The following is a 22,751-nucleotide window of genomic DNA, read 5'->3' on the forward strand; positions in this document are numbered from 1 at the left end:
CCTCCTTTTTTCTTCACTGATGATGAGCTGTGGAGTACAGACTCTACGGAATGAAGAGTGCAGTCTGGGTCAACCCTTGAAAACTGCGGCTGACGGGTCAGTGCCCCAGCGAGCCGAGGCATGTCTGAATGACGTGCTCCTCGCTGCTTCACCTCTCCACCATGAAAGCACTGTCGAAGTCACGCAGGACGTGTCACACGCCATTAAGCCTGCTGTCCATTAGGGCCGTTTGGTTCTCGCTACGGGATGCAATGCAACAGGAGCAGCAGGAAGAGAAGGAGAGGCCTGGTGCAGCATTATACTAATCACTCACATCACACACTGATGCAAATCAGAAACTGTAGATGAAAGATCAATATACACACTCATCAACGCCCCTGAAAATCCTCACAAAGGACCACGGCTACCAACTCTCAAAGACCAGCAGAGATCACAAGAGACTGTAGCAGTGGCACTAATGACCTGAACAGATGCTCCTCTTAATGGCTTTACCTTTCAACTGCAGATCACATCATTCATCAATCAAAACAACGTCACAGTCAAATGGTGATGTCAAATATTTTAACAAGTGCACATACACAACTGTTCAAAAGTTTGGGGTGGGTACGATTTGTTTTTGTTTTTGAAAGAAGTCTCTTATCCTTACCAAGGCTGCATTTATTTAATCAAAAATACAGAAATATCGTAATATTGTATTACAATTTAAAATAACATTTTTATTTCAAATAAAGTAGTTTATTCCTGTGAGGGCAAGGCTGAATTTTCAGCATCATTACTCCAGTCTTCAGTGTCACATGATTCTTGAGAAATCATTGTAATATGCGGATTTGGTGCTCAAGAAATATTTACTATCATCAGTGTTGAAAACAGTTGTGCTGCTTATTATTTTTTTAAAAACTTGAATGCATTTTTTTTCAGCAAGTTCAAAGGAACTGCATTAATTTAAAACAGAAACATTATAAATGTCTTTACTGTCACTTTTGATCAACTCAATGCATCCTTGCTGAATAAAAGTGTTAATATCTTCAAAAGTTCTTACTGATCCCAAACTGTTGAATGGTAGAGTATGTTAGTAACATGGAGTACAAAATAAGACCACATAACATTCGAATAATTATTCGGCTTTTACAATATGAAGCACCTTCTCATAATCAAGGAATTTACAATAGAACCTCATCATTTTCTGTGGTGAATGAGTCTTCTCTTCTTCAGCTCTCAATCTTGTCCAGAACAGGTTTGACACAAACTGACAATTTGAGTTTTTATTCTTCCCATTGTCGCTTGAATTGTGCTGGGTTGCCCCACCCACAGTGAAAATCCAGATCCACATATGTTCTGATTGGCTGTAATTTTCTCACCTTGCAGAATTTTGAATTTATTGAGATTAGACAAACTACACGCCTGAATGAATGTTTAGGATGAGGTGTTTTAACTTCTTTGGTTTTGTGGACCCTTTTTCTCACAGACATGGTCCAGACACTCCTCATTGAAGAACAAATGCCTTCTGACGAAACCTAATATGGGAACATGCTGTAACTCTTGCTATATTATTGGCCAGAGAGTTTGTAACCACTTTGTTCCACCAGGTCTACTTGCTGAGAATGATTCAATATCCAGACAGCTCCATGGAAAAATAAAAGTGTTGTGCAATATTGACACACGGCCCACAGAGGTTCTCAATCCTCACCGATAGCTTTAATGAACCCTGTAAGAAAGGTCTCCATGATCTCAGGGCAGCAGTTGACAACTGGAGAGGTACAAAGAGGCTGCTCTTAGGTGTGTAATGACCCAAACACTGCTTTGGGTCGCTGAGAAGGGGTTGTGTGGAAAACAGAATGGAAGTTTAACTGCTTCTGCCTCTCTCTTGGACACTTCAAGCCTGGTCAAGGATCAGTAACTGCACTGAAGACAGGTGGAGGGCTGCAAGGTCTACCTGAAACTACTAAAAAGAGGACCGTGTATAAAAGTAAGAAAGAAAGGGACAGATTTATCATGACAAAGCTCAATGGAGACGTGAACGTGTAAAAGACCGAATTGAAGAGAGATCAAGATGTGCACACAAAGACTTTTGGGGCAGGGGAGAACTTCCTATTGTTGCACCGTGGTGAGACATTCCAGCTCCAAAAGCCTCTAATCCTCCCAGGTTTATAGTCGCCTTGAAGTATTATGTTCAATGATTTACACTCCACGCATCTCAACGCAAGGGACATCTCTCGAAGAATATCGTTAAATAGGTTATCTCCATTTCTCGCTAAAGCACTAAAAGCAAAATGTATCAATTTAGAGGGCAGTCAGAACTCCAAAGAGAAAGAAATACAGTAGAAAACAGAAACCAAATAAACCAAAATCAAATAATTCAGAGAGGGCTTACTTCAGTGTTATTATTGTAAAAAACAACAACAAAAATGGATCAAAAAAGAGAGAAAGAAAGACACATCCTCACCTATCATGGGTTTGCATAAAGTCCCAGGACTTCTTTGTTCCATTCTGTAAAAAAAATAATAATAATAATTAAAATATCATTTCTAAAATAAAAATTTAGGTAAATATGTAAAACAAACAAAGATTTGAGACAGACCATTTTAAACTGTAGAGTGCCCTTTCACCCTAGAGTCCAACAAATCTATTCATTTTGCAAACATATAAAAATCCATGTCCAGAGATTCTTCATGAGAAGAATGTTTTTGATAGTTCTATTTATAATGTTAAATACTGAACATTTTTTCATGCCGTAACTTCAGGTTCCCTAAGGAAGATTTGTTCTCCAAGAGGAGAGAGATTTTCATTTCCCTGCTAAAATGTGTAAACCGGGCTAACCGTGTAAACTCCTACTGTAGTTGCTAGGCAACCGGACATCCTATCAATCCCAAAATTATATAAAATGCAATTAGCCACAGATCCCAAGATACTAAGTTATAGTTGTTCAATAAAAATAATTGCATATGCTGGATGTCTATAATAAAGAGCGTGTTCATATTAAATATCATATGTATAATCAAACATACCAAGTTAAAAAGTTGCCATTTAATCTTAATTAAACTATTAAATGGCAACTTTTGGATTTAAGCGAGACAAGAATATTTGTGTTTTCGAGTTGTCAAAACTACAGCAATAATGGGAGAGGGTGTGTATCTCTTAACAGGTTAGTAGTAACAGCCCAGGCTTATGTTTTGTGTACAGTGCATGTACAGTACTAAGTGTCTCACTCACTCTTTTATATAAAACTCTAGCACTTTTGATCACTGCAATGCCTGAAGACAGGGATTCTGTCAGACATGAATCTCACAAGATCAGACATGCTTCTTGAAAAGGTTGTTGGTGTCTGTCAAGATAATAGGGGATCGGTCCAGTGTGTGCGCTTGTACTTGATGGAGCATCACCTCAGCATGCTTATTCTACATACACTTGTGTAAAACGTACTGTCCTTTCTTTATATCACGAGTTTAACTTGTAGTTTGGGATGGAAACTCAACACTCAATCAATGAACACTCAATTCAACCAACTGAGCAGTTTATCAAAGGCAATGTAATGGTATGTAAGATGCTTGGCATCACAGAAGTATGTTCTTTGAAGATCCAGTATCCTATTTTCAAAAATAGAACAATTACAACTATATTCAGAATACACTTATGTCCAAGACTTTGCACCCAATATTTGTCTCAACACATACCAGATCAAGATCATGTGTCATAATTGTGAACAAGTAGCCTACAGCCTTAATAATAAGAAGGGTTTGGAAATGAGTAATTTTCTTTTCATGGGCGCTCTTTATGCTTACACCCACAGTAACTATTCATTCACCACAAAAGAGTGAATTAGTACATCACTCTAAACTTTGAAAAATTAAGCATAGCTCAGCATAAGCAGTATCTTGCTGGGCTAAAGCTAAAAGAACACAATACCAGGCAGTATCATCTATCATGATACATTCCATGTAGATTCATGTGTATAAATATTATTATACGTTAAATGATTATAAAAAAAAAAAAAAAAAATATTTGAACTTTGTTGTAATTTACTGACTTTCTTGCAGAATTCCATCTGTGGACTAGTTAAACCCTCAAAGCCACTGTCACATGTCACAGAAAACTTTGAAATGGGCGTTGACCATTTTTAATATGCTCATTATTCAATTTCTGAAGTGCTATCCGCCTGGTTAGCAGATAAACTCGATGTATGTTTGCAAGCGCAAAGGCAGAAATAATCAAAGGCACCTCTCAATGAACAATGCGCTATTTAAAAAAAATGCAACACCTTTTTCCAGTTGAACAGCTTAAGCGTGACCTAGCTAATCATGGTTGCTGGTCTGATCTGTTAATAAGAAGCAAAGCTCCATTAAATGGAAACAGTCATCGGTTACCTGAGGCAACCAGTGTAAAACTAGAGTGTGGAAAGTGAACCTGCATACCAAGCATGGTCAGTGGATCCGACGGGGTCATGTTTGCTTTGGGCAATGCCGCTTTTCGTGCTAATGACCTGTATCCTTTGGCTCCAAAATGTGGCTGTTTTGGAGGGAAGACTGAGAAAGCGGAACAAACTTCAGTCTCGTAGCTCTATATGGTGTCAGAGTTGCTCCATTAATCCAAGAGCAGCTAGTTAAATGCTTGAAAGGGTTTCTTGTGTAATCTTCATTACTCAAGCGTCAGCTGCTTTACTACATGAAAGAAACGTCGATGTTTAGAAAATATCAAATCTTTTTGACTAATGGATTTTCATTTGTGATTACGTTGAAGATAAAAATTTTGTATAATAATTTTAAAGTAATTCAGATTTGCTAATGACTCATTGGCCACATTCGCACAGCAGCAGAATACGGTTGTCAGTCCTGTATTTGAGACCTATAACCAAACTTACACCCGTAAATTTTCAGGACTTACAACCGCATTCTCTGAAAGCCCGCGCAGTGTGAATGGAACCGGACTGGATTACTTGTTGTCTGTTATGTCATAAAGTGCGAGAGAGCCGCTCTGCGTTGCAAACATGCGTGTCTCTATCATGTGTAGTGGTGGGTTTTCGTGTGGTTTTGCTTTCAGTTTTTTTTTTTTTTTTTGCTTTCGGTACCTTGACATCTGAAGATTTTCGATACAGTCACAGCTCTCCACCGGAGCTATTGCCATCAGTTTTGTGTTCTACGGGCAACTCAAATGCTCCAGATATAAAAACTCACGATATTACTTTGGTCATTGTCGCTAAGGTTACTGGTAAAATAATACAGGTTTTGACTCCTGTTGCACTGTGTTTAAAAAGGAAAAAGGAAAAAGAAAAAAGAAAAGGCTGCTGCCTTAAATTTTTACGTTTTAAGTAATTTTTCAGTTTACAATCAACTTTTGTAATGTTTCAGTCATTTCAACTTAAATTACATTAAACTGACTTAAAAAATTATTTGAATCTTGTATAACTTATCAAAATAAGTTAAGCAATTTTTAATAAGTTAAAGCAATGTAAAAACATGTTGTCATAACTTATTGATCATATCATTTTTTATAGTGTGAACGGCTATGCAGATAGTATTTGAGATGCTACTGTAAGTTGCTGTTTGAATGGGATATTTTGAGACTCACATCCGTATATAAATACGGGGGTCAATCCCAATAACTGACAATGTGAACCTAACCATTTAGACAGATCTATGAACTGGTGTGATTAGTTCATTGAAAAGAATCATCTCAAAAGAACGATATTACGTCTTGCAAGCAAGATATCTAGCCCATGAAATAGTTTGGAGCAGACTGTAACCAGCAAACTGTATATTCACAATTCAAATTTCTCTGAATTTTGATATTTGTATGATTTTTATTTATTGAAAACAAAACTTTTCAGCAAAGAAAAAAGGGATACTAATATTTTACTCATTATTCACATTTGAAAACTTTGGTCTTTTTGTACCTTTCAGACTGCAGAAGAGATGCTGTTTACCTCACAAGAAGTGTTATAAAAATACCAGGGCCAGGAAAGAGGTGTGTGCCACATCCCTAATCACGTCACAGTGATCCAAACATTTTTGTGTAGGTGCAAAAAATCCTGCAGGGCTAGACAAGTGGGGATAAAAGTGCCTTTTCATGGCAAGTGTATACTTGAGTGCATACTTGTGGAGGCAAAAGTGGGTATGTTAATGTGTGGAGGGGGATGTAACATGCTCAGCTTTAGATTGTCAAACAAAAGTCTTTACGCTACTATTATCGGAGCGATTATTTTTTTAGGGTTCATAGCGGGTTGATGCCAACTACAGTATCTAAAACAAAGACGACCCCCAGTTAAAAAAAAAAAACCTTGAACATTTGCATTCCATGAACGCAAACACTTAGTCTTAGTCTGAACACCAGTATTAACCCAACCATCACTAAAAGCGAGAGCACTGAAAGGGAGAGGCTATGCAAGTTTATGCACAGCAAAGACAAGCCCACAAAGTGAAAGTGCTGCAAATTGAGCATAAGCTATTACAACATAGAAAAAGTAGTAGGAGCAAAGAGTAAGGGCTTTAAGATGAGGGGAATTTGTTCAATAGGAATTGTTGCTCAACCGACAAGTATGCACATTCACGTACCATAGACACCAGGTCTATTGCATCTACGTAATAACTGGCATGGAATCCAAAAAAAAAAACAAAAAAAAACGCATTACCACAAAATTACGCATTTCACGCATTACCAAAAAAACAGCATAGACTAAAAGATTGACTAAAAGATTGACTTTAGACTTTAAGAATCAATATCGGTTTGACAAAATGAAGATAGATTAAAAACCATTAATTGATATTGTCAAACCAGCCCAAGTATCAGTTGCTAAGAACATTCTATAACATCATGTTCACATTATTGTGACTTACAGAGGATGTTTCTTTAACTATTAGCACATGAAAACTCATCTAACAGGTGAACCTTAAACCTAGTAGCCATGCATCCTGGTAAAGCAACCGGATTGCTGTAGGTTGTGTAGATTTTTGTATAAATGGCTATATAATATATATAGGCTAGAAAATGTAAGATGACATCTGAAACAGACTAACCGATTAAAAAAAAAGTATACCAATTCCAATACAAACGTTCGCTAAAAAATTGACAGAAGTCCAAGAATCTACAAACTCCATTCATGCCAGCACACTGTAGAAGTGATCCTATAAATGGCATTGTTTCCAAGAAAATGCATTTATTGTAAACATACTAAAAAAAAGTGCAATATTTTGTAATGACTGATTCATTTATTGTATTTCAAGCAGTGACTGTAAATTCTTGATGTTGCTTTCTGATGTTCTGCAAAGCATCTTATCTAAAGAGACAAAGTGAAAACAGAGATGTTGCTCTGCAGGTCTGAATCCTGTAGAACCGCACAAAGCCCTTAAACTGTACTACTGTTTTAAACTTATGATTTATGAACACATTAAAGGCAGTTGTATTTAAACCAACCACTTATACTGATAATTAAAACATTTTAAAACATAAGATGATTCTTCACCAAGTCTCATTCATCTCTTATTACTGTGCACATGATCACACAGAACTTTCAACAGTAAAAAAACAAATGAACAAAAATGAACAAATGAGACTGTAAAAGTATAATTGAACAATTGTAAAAATGAATATTAACAATATATTTTCTGGAACTAAAATCCAGGTAAATTAAGAGATAAGGATGTGTACAAACATGCAATCTTAGCTCAAAATGTATGCTGTTGAACTCATAAGGTCAAATGACTGTACTAGTTGAATACATGACTGGAAGGTACAAGAAATTCAAGTTTAATGGAGGGCTATAGGCTTCACTTGTCAAGAGACATGTGGTACAGGTTTGACAGCACTACGTGGTTTTCAAGGTAAAGCATCTTGTAGTACGAGTAAGTACATTATAACTTACAATGTTAAGTCAACATCTGTCTGGGTTCTGGCCAGAATTTGAACAATCATCTGGTTCTAAGTGCCGAGCCATAAGCCATTGAAGTGATAACTTTCACCTAATAAAGGACATTCTGTCATCATTTACTCACCCTTATGTTGTTCCAAACCTGTAAGACTTACTTTCTTCTGTGGAAAATCAAAGATGACGTTAAAAAAAGGCATACAAAAAATACAATGGGGTCCAATGAGGTTGACCTCATTCAATCCTATTGACTTTTATTCCATGGACAAAAACTTCTATATTTCTTCAGAATATCTTCTTTTATGTTCCACAGAAGAAGAAAAATCAATTGGAACAACATGAGGGTGAATAAATCATGACACCATTAAAAATGACCTATAAAATTACTTAACAAGTGTTCACTAAATTTTTTTATATGATCCATCAGGGCTCGGCGATATGGCCAAAACAAATTATCACGATAATTTTTTTATATCAGTCGATATCGATAATTATCACGATAAATGTCAAATCTTTATTTCTTTTAAGTTTAATGGCAGATTTTTGCTCCTAAGTGAAAGTTGTAGAAACCAGTGTGTTAATTGTGGTTTTAAACTATTCTTTATTGTCAGAACATATCATGACAAACACTTGCCAAACATATATTTGTGGTTTGTGTTGCCTGACTTTGATTGCACGTATCTTCAGCACAGTTTGCAGTGCAGGCTGCATTATTAATATTACATGTTTTATCTCGAAACGCATATTTGACAGTGAGTTGACAGTAAATCGGCATCTTAACTCAAGCTACTACTATGTTAAATTTATGTTCATTAACAAAAACGGTAACATCTGTTAAAAAAAATGTAACAACCACATTTTTATTTGGTAAAATGTAATATTCTGACTGTTTGAGTTTTATTAAAATTAACCATTGGTTATCCAGTATCAAGCATTTAGATCATGATAACCACAGATAAAACCAGGCATAGCCTATAGCACCTCACAATCATGGCAAAATGTAACTTTATGGTTTGTATGGTATTTGTATGAAAAACAGTAGCCTAAATACATTATTAAATACTGTAATTATATTCCATTAGTCCTTTAATACATTGTCTACATTAATAATATAATACAATTCAATATGTATATCCCACATTTCCTGGTGCAGTTAATATTACTAGGCTAACCTTACAGTAAATCCATGGTAAATGGATTCACAGTATCTATTCAGATTGACTGTATCGTTGCGCACAGTTTCTCCTGTTTGTCAGCGCTGTTTCATCTGCCTTTAAACAGGTTTAAATCACGGAGACGTTTGTGTTCTTCGCTGAATTCAAGCGCTTCTCGTGAGCGAGACGATCAGAGTAAACGCGTCTCCTCTAGTGAGCTCGCGCGCGCTGCCGTTTCGACTTTGAGCCGAGCGGATAAACAGTCCGTGAGGCGCGCGGTTCAAATGAGTTTCGTTCCGCTTTTGGCGCATAAACATTATCGAACATTTATCAAACTCTTGAAATCGTTTTATCGAGAAAAATTATATCGCGATAATTATCGTTGTCGTTTTATCGCCCAGCCCTAATCCATCATTCTGAAACAAACCAATTGAAGCCCAGGTTATATTGCCTCCAAAACCCCTGGTGAGGTCCTAGCTCTTTTTATTGTTTTGCCCCCTAAAGGACTATTCTGTGTGGCCAAGAGTGTTCAGGGTCCCTGGCCTTGCACACAGATGGTGGGGGTCCCTCATTATCAGGGCCACTCTCTAGGTCAACAAGAAAAGCCTTTTGGGACCCTGGGAATCACAAGCGACATGGATTACAACACAGATTACAGGGAGTGGAAGGAGACACAGTGAGTGAAATTATCGTGCCCCCTCCGTCCTACTCGCAATAAAAGCGTATGAGTGAATAGGGACGGAGCGACAGGCCTTGTTCTTTTGCATGCTTAAAGTCTAATTATCATCAGCTTGCAGTATATAATGCTGTGACCCCGACAGCTGCTGAGAATTCAATTGCCGTCACGCTGCCATTTACAATCAAGGCCTTTAATTCGCACCATGTGCTGTTCAACTTCCTAAGATTTAAAGCCCTTATCGCACATTATTCCCACCAGGCTATCATGTGCCAAGCCCTGCTGATATTCATAGTAAGAAAGATGCTGTCTGGAATCTGGATCTGGTAGGGTGTGTTAGTGTGAAATACAAGGGATAATGAGCAAAATGATTCATTATTTTGAAATCACATGCTTGTTTACTGTACCAACCCATTCATTTTCTTCTAGTTTAAAAGCCTTAATATCAGCCCAACATGAATCTCAAACTGAGAGTTGTATTTTATGCAATTATGCACTGCCACCCCGCAAAGGGTGCAAAGGTTAATTGAGTCCTCAACCATACTTCAGATCTCAAAGGTAAACACCAAGGCGTCATTACACCGATGCTACTGAACCAACCAACCAACCACCTAAACAAAACACTTTCTGTGTAAACAACCAAACACAACCCTCTGACGCAGACACATGCTGATTCCCCTCAAAGCTCGCTGGGACGACCATAAATTACGACAGAAAAAAAACACGCACAAGTGAGTGACGAAACAAGAGATAAACGTTTTGTGGAAGGTTTCTTTTCTGCAAGAGTTCTGTCAGCCTCTGAGATGCGACAATCATCTTCGTCCATAATCATTTTTACTTACATTTTGAAAGTGTAAGGGCAAAGGCAGACATGTCTGCCGCTTTAACCTAATTGAAAAGGCTTTGTGTGGCTTCTCTTTTCTGCTCTTGCGCTTCAGAGCACAGGGGTAGGGATGAAAGAGATGGGAGAACAGAGGGAGCTCAACCTCTGTGTCTCCATCTGCTTTTTCTCCGCGCCCTCCACCCCTCATCGACCCCTCTCTCCTTCTGCCCCTCCATCCCACAGGTGTGAGCTTACCTCCCCAAATTACCCCCTTCGTGTACCCCCGCCCCCCTTCAAGCCCCATGCTGAGCTTAAGTAGTGCTCTTGCCTGTGAGCCTAGGGCTACAAGTTCCTGCAGCCATCACACAAATACCTACTGTAAAGGAGGCAAATAAAGATCCTTGATTACGCCACCAGTTGATGGAGGGTAAAACAAACTTGTATCACAGGTTTTTATAAACTTTATCAAGCGCCGCAGTTTGGATTTGTGCATGGGAAAGCCCATTTGGATTTGTTGCCCATGCACACAAAAGAAAATTCAAAATCTAGTTTAACCCTCTGGGGACCAGAGTGTTTTTGGGGCCCTTGGGATGTTTTGACATGCACTGACATTTGTGCTTTTTTCAGTTATTTATAAACATGTTAATGGCAAAGGTGTAAATTCACTCTATATAGCACAAACTTGGCATCCATGATATCTGAGCAACATGTATGTACATGTTTGTATTTTTAATAGAATAATGTTTATGCGTGGTTATTGAAAAAAATAAAAATAAAAGTTGCTGAAATAAGACCACAAAACACATATTGATTATTTCTTCACAAGACTTTTGAAAATTGTATCACATAGCCTAGAATATTTGCTCCAAAACTATGTGAGAATCATCCTGACTACTCATTCAGATAAGTCAATAAAGTCTTTTACATTTTTAATGACGTGTTTTGTTTGAGAAAGCTTTATGCAGGAGGCTTGATCTCTCATTAATATGTATGGCATTCCACACCTGAGAAAGACAAAGACCCTCCCATAATGGCCCTATTAGGTGCTATCAGGCCATATCATTACAGGAGCCTTGCACAAAGAATGAGGAGATTTAAAAAAGAATGGCTTTTAGATTGTTTGGATTTATATAAGGAAAATACAGGGTGCATACGTCTGGACACTTCTATCACACACCCTTCACCATATAGACATGGTCAGTTCAAAGTTAGAGTTGGAAACATCTTGAAAAGAAAATTGTCTTTCTCCATAAATGTCTTAGTTTGATCATACATATTTCAAAGTTGAGGATTCATTATTTTGATATAGCTTGAACAAACACTATAACATCTTAGTTGATTAGTTTATTGACAAAACATAGGCCTACTATATATTTAACATATGAGCAGAAACTCCTAAAAAAGCTTATTTGATGTCTATTTTAGAGTAAAAACTTTATCCAAAACGAGAAATGTTGTCTGTTATTTAGTCTGTAACAGTGCGTATCTGTGCGTTCATTCATTCATTCATTCATTCACACACACACACACACGATTCACATTTAACAGTATGCTATTTTTCCGTTTACAGACACTACGTTATTCTATATCGCGATTAGAACAAAGCACTTGCATAAAACACTTACTTCTCAGCTGAATCTGTTCATCCTCGCAGTGAAAATAAATCCAGTGGTAAGTGTCCCAGGATTGTTCCTCATATAGCCGCGCAAGACGACAGTAGATTAATCTGACTAAAAAATAATGTGTGTTTTCAGAGTTTATGGGCGTTAACGCGTCTCAATGTTTTGCTTCACATATTTGCGTTTGAATAGCGCGTGCTCTCCGTGGGCGTGTCACATTACCAGGGATAATCAGCTGAGAGAACGATAATGAGACGGGCTGACACGTCTCTCTTTTTATATAGATGACATAAACGGAGAATAATAATTTTAGTTTTGAATCGGATCATTTAAAAGTACAAACTCAAATGATTTAAAAGATATATTGCTTATGGCTGGGTGAATAGTTTTAGCTGAGTTGTGTTGAAGATTAGAGACGTGCTCCAGAAAAAAAGTTCACGGTGACCGAGAGGCAGAACGCACACCCTGTTTATTTTCTTTATTTTACAAAAGCACAATATTTTATTTCGATTGTATGTGGGCACATAAAAAAAGTAGACATTTAACAGATTATTTTCTCATATTTCTTAACTCTATATGAACAGAAATGATGGTAGTACTTTAAGTCTATTTTTCTGCTATGTGAAAAAAAACGAGCAAAACGCGCCCGCGCGTTTCTGGTCCCCAGAGGGTTAACACACGTACCACGTTCTAAATGTGCTTTGTATTCACGTAGGTTTTATATGGTTTATTTGGTAAATTATACAATGTATCTTATTTCATTAGTGTTTTAAGTAATTAAAAGTAACAGATTATTATCAGGGGATTTTTTACTTAATTTAACTTCGAAATTATAAACATGCGCGAATTCAAGTCATTGTATGAATTGCATTTTAAATAAGAGATTCTCAAGTATCATTTCATACACCCTTGTAACTTTGCTTTCTCTAGGGAAAAACAAGCATCAGAAAACAACTCTAACATGTAAAGAGAGACATCAGTGTACATTATATTCTTCACTATGCGAGTGATTTATTAACTTTTCAAAGAACCACACATCATTGTTCCTACGAACAATCCACAATCTCACAGGGAAATGATATACAGGACATAAATACAATGCCTTGAATGGCGGCTGGAAACCTCCTGCCACAAGATTAAGGCTATGCTATGCAGTGGGAAAATGTTCTTGGGTGCAGTTGCTTCCAGATTCTCACCATACAAAACCAACTTCAGTAAGAGAAAGGATGTCAATGGTGATATAGGGCCACACAGTCTTGGGAAAGTGACAGAGTCCTTTCATCAGTTGTCTTATGGGTTTGGAAACAGTCAATAAGTAGTAAGTTACACTGTGACACACTTACCACGCAATGCAAGATGACAGGCCAGCCTTGGGCGACAAAGAGTACTCGAGGCTCAAGAGCCTTTCTTTCTCTTTTCATCTCCTTTTGCTCTCATTGTTTTAGAGTGTCTCTGTAAAGCTCTACATAGAGGGTAGGGTTAACGGCTTTCATGAGAAGTGCACATCTCGATCTCACCTTTTTCGTGCTCATTGGGCTCTAATGCATTCATTACCTCTCTTGCGCACATCTGCCTCACATAAATCCCATTTCCTGTGTCTATTGAGCGCGCCCAGTGGCCTGGTGCTGGGGGCGATGGCCGCCACACGTTTCCCATGGCCTCCTCACCCTTCTGCTCACTCCAGCGTCCCTACCCCTATTGTTCCTCATCTGTTCTTCCCCACCCAGTGAACACTGTTGTCTGCCCAACAACCCCTGCTTTAATCCAACACCCCTCCTCTCCCCAATACACTCTCCTTTGATAACCCCCTTCCCTAGCCAAGACCCCTGCTGCTAAAGCAGTAGCCTGGCAGCTGGAGCAGTTGACCATGTTGGCTCAGCTGCTGGTTCTCGGGACCCGAGTGACTCTCGGCTCTGCATGAGAACAACACTGGGAACTGGCTCAGGCTAAATTTCATTATCCAACCACTCTACAAATGAATTAAGGGGCTGTCCAATGGGAGAGCATTGGATAATTACTGTACCTGATATACAAGAACCTGTCATATCATATTTCATGTCTAAGGGACAGTGAGCTGTAAAATAATTTGCACCCGTGTTCTAGGAACCGAGAGTCGGCTTTGTCTTGTGATGGGTCTTGATTCAGATTTAGCTTTTTTTAATCAATCCATTTGTGATTATTAGACCTTCGTCAGGGTAGCGACATATTTCGTGTTAGACAGGAATCAAAACGAGGCTGTAAGAGATAGAAGCAGAGTGTGTTCAATGGATTGTACTGTTGTTTAACAACAAATTGATTGTTTGGGTGATAAAACATCTTTCCAAAAGACTTTTAGAAGTCAAAAACTCCTCTATACAGCACAAGCCATTTTCAAAGTTGGAAAATTTCCATGGGAATTAAGGGGAATATATGGGAATTAACTGGACATGTGCAAAATTGCATGTTAGCCTATAACAGGGAACTTAAATGTAGTTGGAAAAAAAAAAACATCTTGCAGCATAATCTTGATTAAAAAACAAATTTGATGCAAATTCAGTATAATTCTACCCTGCTCATTCCTAAATCACATGCATACAGCATACTACTTACTGCAGGGCTATTGAGGCTACACCCCCTGCATGCATTGTGCATTCCTCCATCACATTTTCTAGAATCCTTGGGCCTCATTTATAAGACGTGCGGTCCGCTGATAGACGCCTGCTTGTTTTTAAACACTCCTGTGCGTTGATCATTGTATCCAATCACAGACATATCCGATGAGCGTGAACACAATGGCCAATCAGATGCATTTACATTCAGCTCAACAGCGCTCAAAGCGTCACAATTTTAAATTTCATTACCGACTTGCTACCGAAGTCGGTACATTTTGACAACTCTAATCCACGCCAACCGTCATATTTATAAAAAAGGTCTTTGATGTGGAAAAGTGCAGCAGATTTAATTTAAGCTTTTATCACATATAAACATTAATCAATGCACACAACAATTATGGTAAACAGAAGCTCAAGCATGCTTCCTTGAGAACCAATGAGGTTCATTCTCGTGTTACGCAGCACGTTTGAACTTCCGCAAGAACCAATGAGGTTTGTTCTCCTGCGTCAAGCAAGTACGGCTAAGCTTGTGTTTATGCTAGCTGATCCATGTATATATGTGAAAAAAATCCAAATTCAATCTGTTCATCATATAAAGTGATCGATCATGTCTCTTCGCAAAATTTATATGAACCACTATATAGTATATAAAACCACTAAATTCATATGGATTAGATTTAGGATCCCTTTATGAACTTTTTAAAGCATCAAATTGGTACTGTATTTGCGTAGATTGTCAACGGAAGGACAGAAATATCTCAGATTAAATAAAAAATATCTTCATTTGTGTTTTCCGAAGATGAACGAAAGTCTTATTGGTTTGGAACGAGTAAATGAGTAAATGATGACAGAATTTAAAAATATTGGTGGTGAACTAACCCTTTAACTCTATTAATCGTACACAGCAAAGTGACAACTTACAAAAGATTAAATTAATCACAAGAATGTATGGCAAATTCCAAAAACAGACAATCGTCATAATCATCCAAGCCCTAAAACTTAGACAATTTCTTAGAAAATTAATCACAGCCCTAGTACTGACTAGGGGTTGAATGTCTTCAGATTCTTAAGTCGACATTTATGTGATGAAAGTCGAGTGGACGTCGACTAGTCGCTGATGACGTCATTAATGAACAAATAAGCCTGAACCTCGAGGCGAGACTCATACGCGGGTTGCCTTGTGCACAGCAATGGTACATGACACAGCGCTGCCCACAAGGCTATTGCTCCTATATAACTGCTTATTTTGATCAGTTTTGTCTTTGGGTCGTTATATTTCTCACAGATTTCTGCTTGTATTACAGATAAAGTAGTACAGTAAACAAGATTACATATATATGCATTAGTTACATGTTAATTGATTCTACCTGACAGTGTCTCTACAAATAATGAAGCTGTGGGTTTTAGTTAAGAAATAAATGCTAGACAGTGTTTCCTCTAGGATTTTTTCCAGCCGTGGTGGCAGGCCCATTTCGCCAGAGCGAGGGGGCGTGGCCCATGAGTGATATTCACACTGGCCACGCCCAAGTCCCAGGTGTTTAAACCTCCCCTAAGCATTATAACATGAAAGGCGCCAACAAGAGCGGCAAAGCGATTATGCACATCCCGTGCGCAGAGTGATGCACTTGAAGCAACGCGAAGTCACAGCGTGCAGCGCTTCGCATTGAAAAGTTCAAAGCACAAAGAGAAGAGATTATATCTATCTATGCTTAATGTATTATATCTATGCAACAGTTTATTGAGCCTTTTCTTTTAACGGTTTTAAATTTCAGTTAACTTACAGTACGCATGAAGAACAATTCATAGTGCTCTCTACTTTAGTGCTGTTGTAACAGACACCCGGGAGAAAGGAATATGATTTAGAAAGCGCTATAAACTCCAGCAAGATAAAGTAATGTTATGCAAACTATAGACCTTTATCTACAAATAAAGTATAATAATGGGAACATTGATCTTGAAGAGAGTGTCGTCGTGTTACTATGTGTTACTGTCGTAACCGAACGCGACGCGCTGTTTGAATGCTGAATGGAGAATGAGTGAAGAGAGATAAGTTTCCATTAACTTTAACTTAACGACTTAAATATACATTTTTACCTCACATTATGCTATTGAATGACTTTAGAAGTCTTGGAATATAGTGCGAAAACTTCATGGTGCTTTACAAGCATGTTTTGTATGTCTTTAGTGGGGCTTAACTATAACGCATACAATATCGGACCGAGAAGCTGCAGCCGTGGCGGGATGATTTTAGGTGTGGCGGCCCGCCACTGCAGAATGAATGTAGCGGAAACACTGCTAGAACTTTTCAGGTTCTAAGCTATTTTATTGATAAATCACAAAACAGTTTTGACAATACATTTCTGCGCTACTTAATGTTTCCGTGTGTGCTCGTTTTGAACATGATGTGCGAGCTACTGTCTTTATATTTCTGTCAGGACCACTATCATCAAATATGATTGACAATTAGCAAACAGTTTGGATTGGCGGTATGGTTCTGTTCTGGAAAAGAACTCCCTGCGCATCCATGCAGCCTATGGATAAGAGCACAGAGAGCAGCAATAACCCCCCTTAGGGTAAACACACAGAACAGAACCAACATGAATGTATTGCAGATATCATTAATTCAAGATTTTAAAGTATAACATAATTCAAAAATCTATTCTGATTCAAAGGGCAATCAGAAGGCCAAATACTGACTGACGAGAGGAGGAGCTGGGGATGGAGGAGGGTAATTTGCTCCTGAGAACGCGATAGCTGCTGATAATACTGAAGGAGCTTATATATGAATACAGTAGTAGGCATCGTATTCCTATAGGTAGACGTGGATCAGCTAAGAGTCAGCCTATGCAAGCTTGACTAACGTGACCTGCCAGAACTGACGCTACGCTTATTGTGTGTTACAGTGCAGCAGCGCATTAGCTTAGATCGGCGATTAACTTGCGTGTACAATAAACTGTTTACAACGTGCATTCACCTGATCAATTTTTGAGTATCCAGGTGGTATAATCAAACATATCTTGTGGAGCGCTCTCAGAATATGCATATATTTGCCATTTTAAATATTGGAAACGGAGCATAAAAGTGGACTTCAAAGATTTCTAGGGCTGTATTGTCCTAGTCGATTAGTCGATTAATTGGTCGATACGTTATGGTTCGACCATAATTCTGATTGGTCCATTTTTTCCCCGCGTTCATTTCATCAGTTTTGCCGCGCTGAGGCGCGCTCATTTCATCAGGTGGAAAGCACTAACTGCTAATGGGGGTGTTTTCAGAGTACCCTTGTTTCACATGTAACAGTCTGTCTTCAGAACACCCCCCTTGTTTTCACCTTTTTTGGATTAGCCCAACCCAAGAGAGAACGATAAGTAGGCTATAGAAGGTTTGATGCTGAATATTATTTATTTAATTGTGACAGCGTTTAATAGTCAGTCCTCTTCTAACATGCCAACAACAAAGAAATCGACAGTGTGGCAGCATTTTGTTAAAATTGAAACGGGAAAAAGGTCGAATGCAAAGTGTGCAAGCAACCACAGCTCGACGACAAACATGACATATCATCTAAAAGTGGTAAGCTCACTTGTCTGCGTTAGCTTGCCCTGTCTGTTTTGAGTAGGCTATATGAACAAATCAGAATTTGCATATTTCAATGTTTTAGTGTGATAACCTAACTTTTTTATTTTTTGTTTGGAGCCTAATGCGCAATTGCGCTGTGCCGACTGTTTGTGTTAGTTTTGAGCCTAAGATGCTTTATTTTTCAGTTATGCACTTTATTTCGTTTCTGCTCTTGATCTGGTTTAATAAATATTCTTTTTTTATTAAAGTGTGTTTATTAAGAGTAAAAGCTTTAAGTTTATAGTCTTTTCGTGTCTCAGCCACGAAGCTGATCTCTTTTATGTTCAGCCTGTGCGAGGACATGCACAGAGCGGCTGAAATGATAGTGTCTGACAGTTATAACATTTGACAAAAATAATTGTCTACATTATGTTGCATATTCCTCAACAGTTCTTGTGATGATATCACTAGTTGACAACATAGTACTATCTTCGGAAATCATAGGCTATGATATTGCGCAGGTGCACGTGATGCAACGCTGTCAGAGCCGACAGACTCGTGTGTCAGACTCATTTCAGTGCAAAATAATTCGGTCAAAAAGATTTAATATACTGCAAATAGCCTACTAGTTTTTTTGTTTATTTATAATTCATTTAGGCGGACAACAAGGCTACCAAGTACTGCGCACTGTGCGCAGCTAATTAATTTAACGTTTTTTTTTCTAACGTCATTTTTAGCCGATTTTCAGTCGATTGTCGAGTTCGCGCGCGCGATCGTTAGTTATATTACTTACCAATGATCGCGCGCGAGAACTCGACAATCGACTACTGTGGACTTCGAACGAAACCAGGAAGTAAATACAGGTATGTGAGCTGGCTGAATTAACATCATTTTTATTAATATCTTTCACATCTACTGCAGTCAGATTGACCGTGGTCACTCTTAATAACACCACTCGCATGGCTGTGCACTTGTAATGACACATTAAGGTTGTTAAGAGGCTAAAAGCAGGTTTAGAACTTGCCCCATTGAAGTCAACAGGGTGCGAATTTTAAAAAGAGGATAACACGGTGTAGGCAACACCGATTTTTGTCGTTTTTGTCTGTACTGACAGCACTCCAAATGTACAAAAAAATGAGCTCAATGTTAAAATTGACCGGAGTTCTCCTTTAAAGCGCCATGGCAGAGCATTTAAGTCAACTAGTCTGTCCAACCCCTAGTACTGACTAATTGAAAAAGTATTATTTTTATCCAGCCCTACAAGACAACACATTGACTCATTGAATAATACCAAACCCTGGAGGTGAATCTAAAGGCTTGGTGCAAAGGTGAGATGTGAGCTGGGTGGCAAAATGTGAAAATACAGGTGGTGGAATGGATTGGCAGCAACCGTGTACTGGTACATGGCAGCAGGGCTGTGTGGGTGGCAAAGCGCCTGCGTGACTCAGTGATGCGGCTGGTGCTGAAAATTTCAACTTCCTTCAGAGAGGCAAAGTTTGTAGGTGTGGGTGCATAGACTGCACTTATCTTCTGTTGCACCTGAAAAAAGTGTCTGGATGTTTTCTGACCTGCACTTTAAAGCGCTCACTTTTAATGCATTTAAGACCTCCTACGATCATTCATAATGGAAAAGCGGGACAATTAAGGCCTAATTATTCTTTTCTACTAGCCTGAAAAGGACTTCATATGCTTGCATTCCTGACAACACTTTGTAGTTATTCGCACAAATTATATCTATGAACTGACTGGCCTAAACATACTGTATTCATTTTCTCTCTAATGGAACATATTCCTAGCACAAAGCAATATTCAAATATCCTGCATTACTATCTATGACCTAGTACCACAGCATCAATTTCAAAGCAGAATCTGGCTTTTTACAACAAATACACAATAGAAAATGATTTCATGATTTACTATTATTTCACTGCATATTATTTTGTCAAATCAACTTAAGCCCTATTCGCACAGGATAAATATTATCTGGTGACCTCTAGTCATTTGTAATAATTGCGGAGGTTGTCTGCGATCTTAATCCCGTGCGAATCGGCATCTCTGTGATTTGGCGGGGTCATTTATAATTTTTCAAGATTTTTGTTTCCTGTGTGCTTTTTCACCCATCTTTTGCGAAGAATGGAGGTTGCGCTGGAGTGTTTTGATAGTATTTTGGGTGCTGGGTCATATCGCTATACACCATACAACTATACAATTTGCAGAAAGAGAAAGCTGAAAACCATCAGAAGAGCAAAAACAAAAAGAATGATTAGATGGAAATGAATAACATGTATACTAGCAGCATGTGGTAAGGAACATTCTTCTGTGTATTATGATATATCATATAGCTAGACCTATAATAACGACAAGACATTTCCAAGCAATAGCCTATTGCCAATTGCCATCAAATCCGCGAGATAAGTCAGGAAATTCGAGTAAAACCACAGGCTTCGCTTATCCCGTGTGAATGCGCCACACGAAATTCAGACGTGGGTGGGTAATATCTAATTCACACGAGGTCCCCAGATAATACTAATCCCGTGCGAATAGGGCTTATGATCATTAATGTTGTTCAGATAATATAATATTTTGAGTTTCTGTTGAATAAAGCAATCACTTTTTTTGTATCAACTAAAATTTTTAGCTATTTAGTTATTATAAACTAATAGTTTGTTTTAGTTTTGAGTGAACTAAAAATTTTAAAGCAACCAATCTGAGAGCTTCGTTTGAACTTCCGCAAGAACCAATGGGGTTTGTTTTTTAATGGATCAAGCAGTTGAGCTAACAACCAGGTTACTTACTTTTTTTTAATTTAAACCAAGGATTAGTTTTTTACAGTGTAGATATGCTTAAGTGTTTAATCAACACATAATTATTACACTGAGAATAAATGTTAATATGCAAAGGCAAACGAATGAGAGCCTGCCAAACATCACCAAATCTTTGTGGTATTCAGTAATTCCACTATAGAAATCATGCTAAAATGTCGTAACCATGTGTACTGTTTCATGTTTAGGAACATCTTGTTTAGGAAGGGCATTACTGAAAACAGTGAAAATCTGGACACCGTCTGAGTCACCAATCTCGTTTATACAAAACCAGATTTATTTTTTTATATCAGATGATGATATTTTGATGTGCTCTTAATGGTAAATATGTACATTCCTAATGCCAGCAGTCTATGAGGGAGCATGGCATCCCTATAGCATTTAGTTGTAGGTGTAGTCCGAATAGTCTGACAGACCACCATTTTAAAAACAAATAGCCTAAGCCACTGAGCGAGGCCTGACCATTAATAGGCTGCCCTTTATATCCATACTACAAGATTTAGTTTGTGTGTGACCCAAAGTAAAACATGAAACATCTTGAAATCCCTTCCCCTCACATTAAGGGACTTAGTGACAATAGCACAAGAATCTGGAAAGAAAGCACCATGCATTCCATCCATGCCCGCACAGAGCAGAGGATGTGGATGACTAAGACACCTCATGTGCAACCGTGTATGTGGACCCAGCGTCTGCTTGTCAAACTATAGTAGGAGGAAGTATTACTATACTCTGAAAAATGCAACACACAGTTTGAGGAGAACAATCAAAGAGGAAACACCCACAGGTGCCCCGCAAAAAACAAAAAGGATTTATTGCATACCAGTACAACAGAAGGAAAAATTACGTCAACTCAGGAAAACACTGGATGTGTTGACATATTTGCTACCACAGTTCCCAAAGAAAAGGATTGGGATGCATGCCAAAAATCAGTCAGTACCAACAGGTTAAAAGACTAAATCATACCTGTAGGCTATTTGAATATGAGGTCTACAGATGTGTTGGCATGGGCCTTTAGCTACTACTCTACAGTTTCATAGAAATAAGAAAAGGAAAGCAATGCCAAAACAACAGATTAAAAAAAGGATAAAAGCATGGTCAGGGTCACAAATTAAATTTAGGGCTTTGAGCAAAAAAGCCACTTAGAGTGGCTAAAAGATTATTAACATTAAATGCGTGCATAAAATGACCTCGTAATGATGAAGTCCTGTTTTTTTTGTGTGTTTTTTATCCATGTAAGCTAATATTATAATGTATATTGCATTTGCTGTCTCAGTAGTGAGTGTTGTTGAATGTGTATCTACTACCTAATGTATAACAAACTGGGGGAAAAACACATGAATTATTAAACTAATAGCTGCAGTCTCCTGATTGGTAAATACTGTAGCATTCCATTAAAGCTAAAATCAAGACTTAAAATCAACAGTTATATGATACAAAACACCTGTTCACCACATCAACGCACCCATAGAAGATTATGTTTTGCTCACAGCAATCTACTAGGCTATATGTCAAGAACTAAACTATGCATCAGCAACAAAAAAAAGAAACATCCTCTCACTTTCAACTGCTTTTCCCCCCAACAAATTTCTTAACATGTGTAAATAATGTGTATGAACATAAAGAGATTCAACAACTGAGACACAAACTAAACATATTTCA

At 38.1% G+C, this 22,751-nt stretch overlaps 1 protein-coding gene across 1 annotated transcript in view; it reads right to left on the minus strand.

The window, feature by feature from the left end:
• nudt14 (nudix (nucleoside diphosphate linked moiety X)-type motif 14) overlaps positions 1 to 22,751 on the minus strand; it is a 47,234-nt gene that overhangs the window by 18,014 nt on the left and 6,469 nt on the right. The window contains exon 2 of the mRNA XM_056264430.1: positions 2,444 to 2,487. Within this exon, the coding sequence (XP_056120405.1) occupies positions 2,444 to 2,487 (44 nt within the window). The remainder of the gene's footprint in view (positions 1 to 2,443; positions 2,488 to 22,751) is intronic.

The sequence above is a fragment of the Rhinichthys klamathensis genome, unplaced genomic scaffold, assembly GCF_029890125.1.
Source record: "Rhinichthys klamathensis goyatoka isolate OS25496 unplaced genomic scaffold, OSU_Roscu_1.1 h1tg000221l_1, whole genome shotgun sequence".
NCBI lineage: Eukaryota > Metazoa > Chordata > Actinopteri > Cypriniformes > Leuciscidae > Rhinichthys > Rhinichthys klamathensis.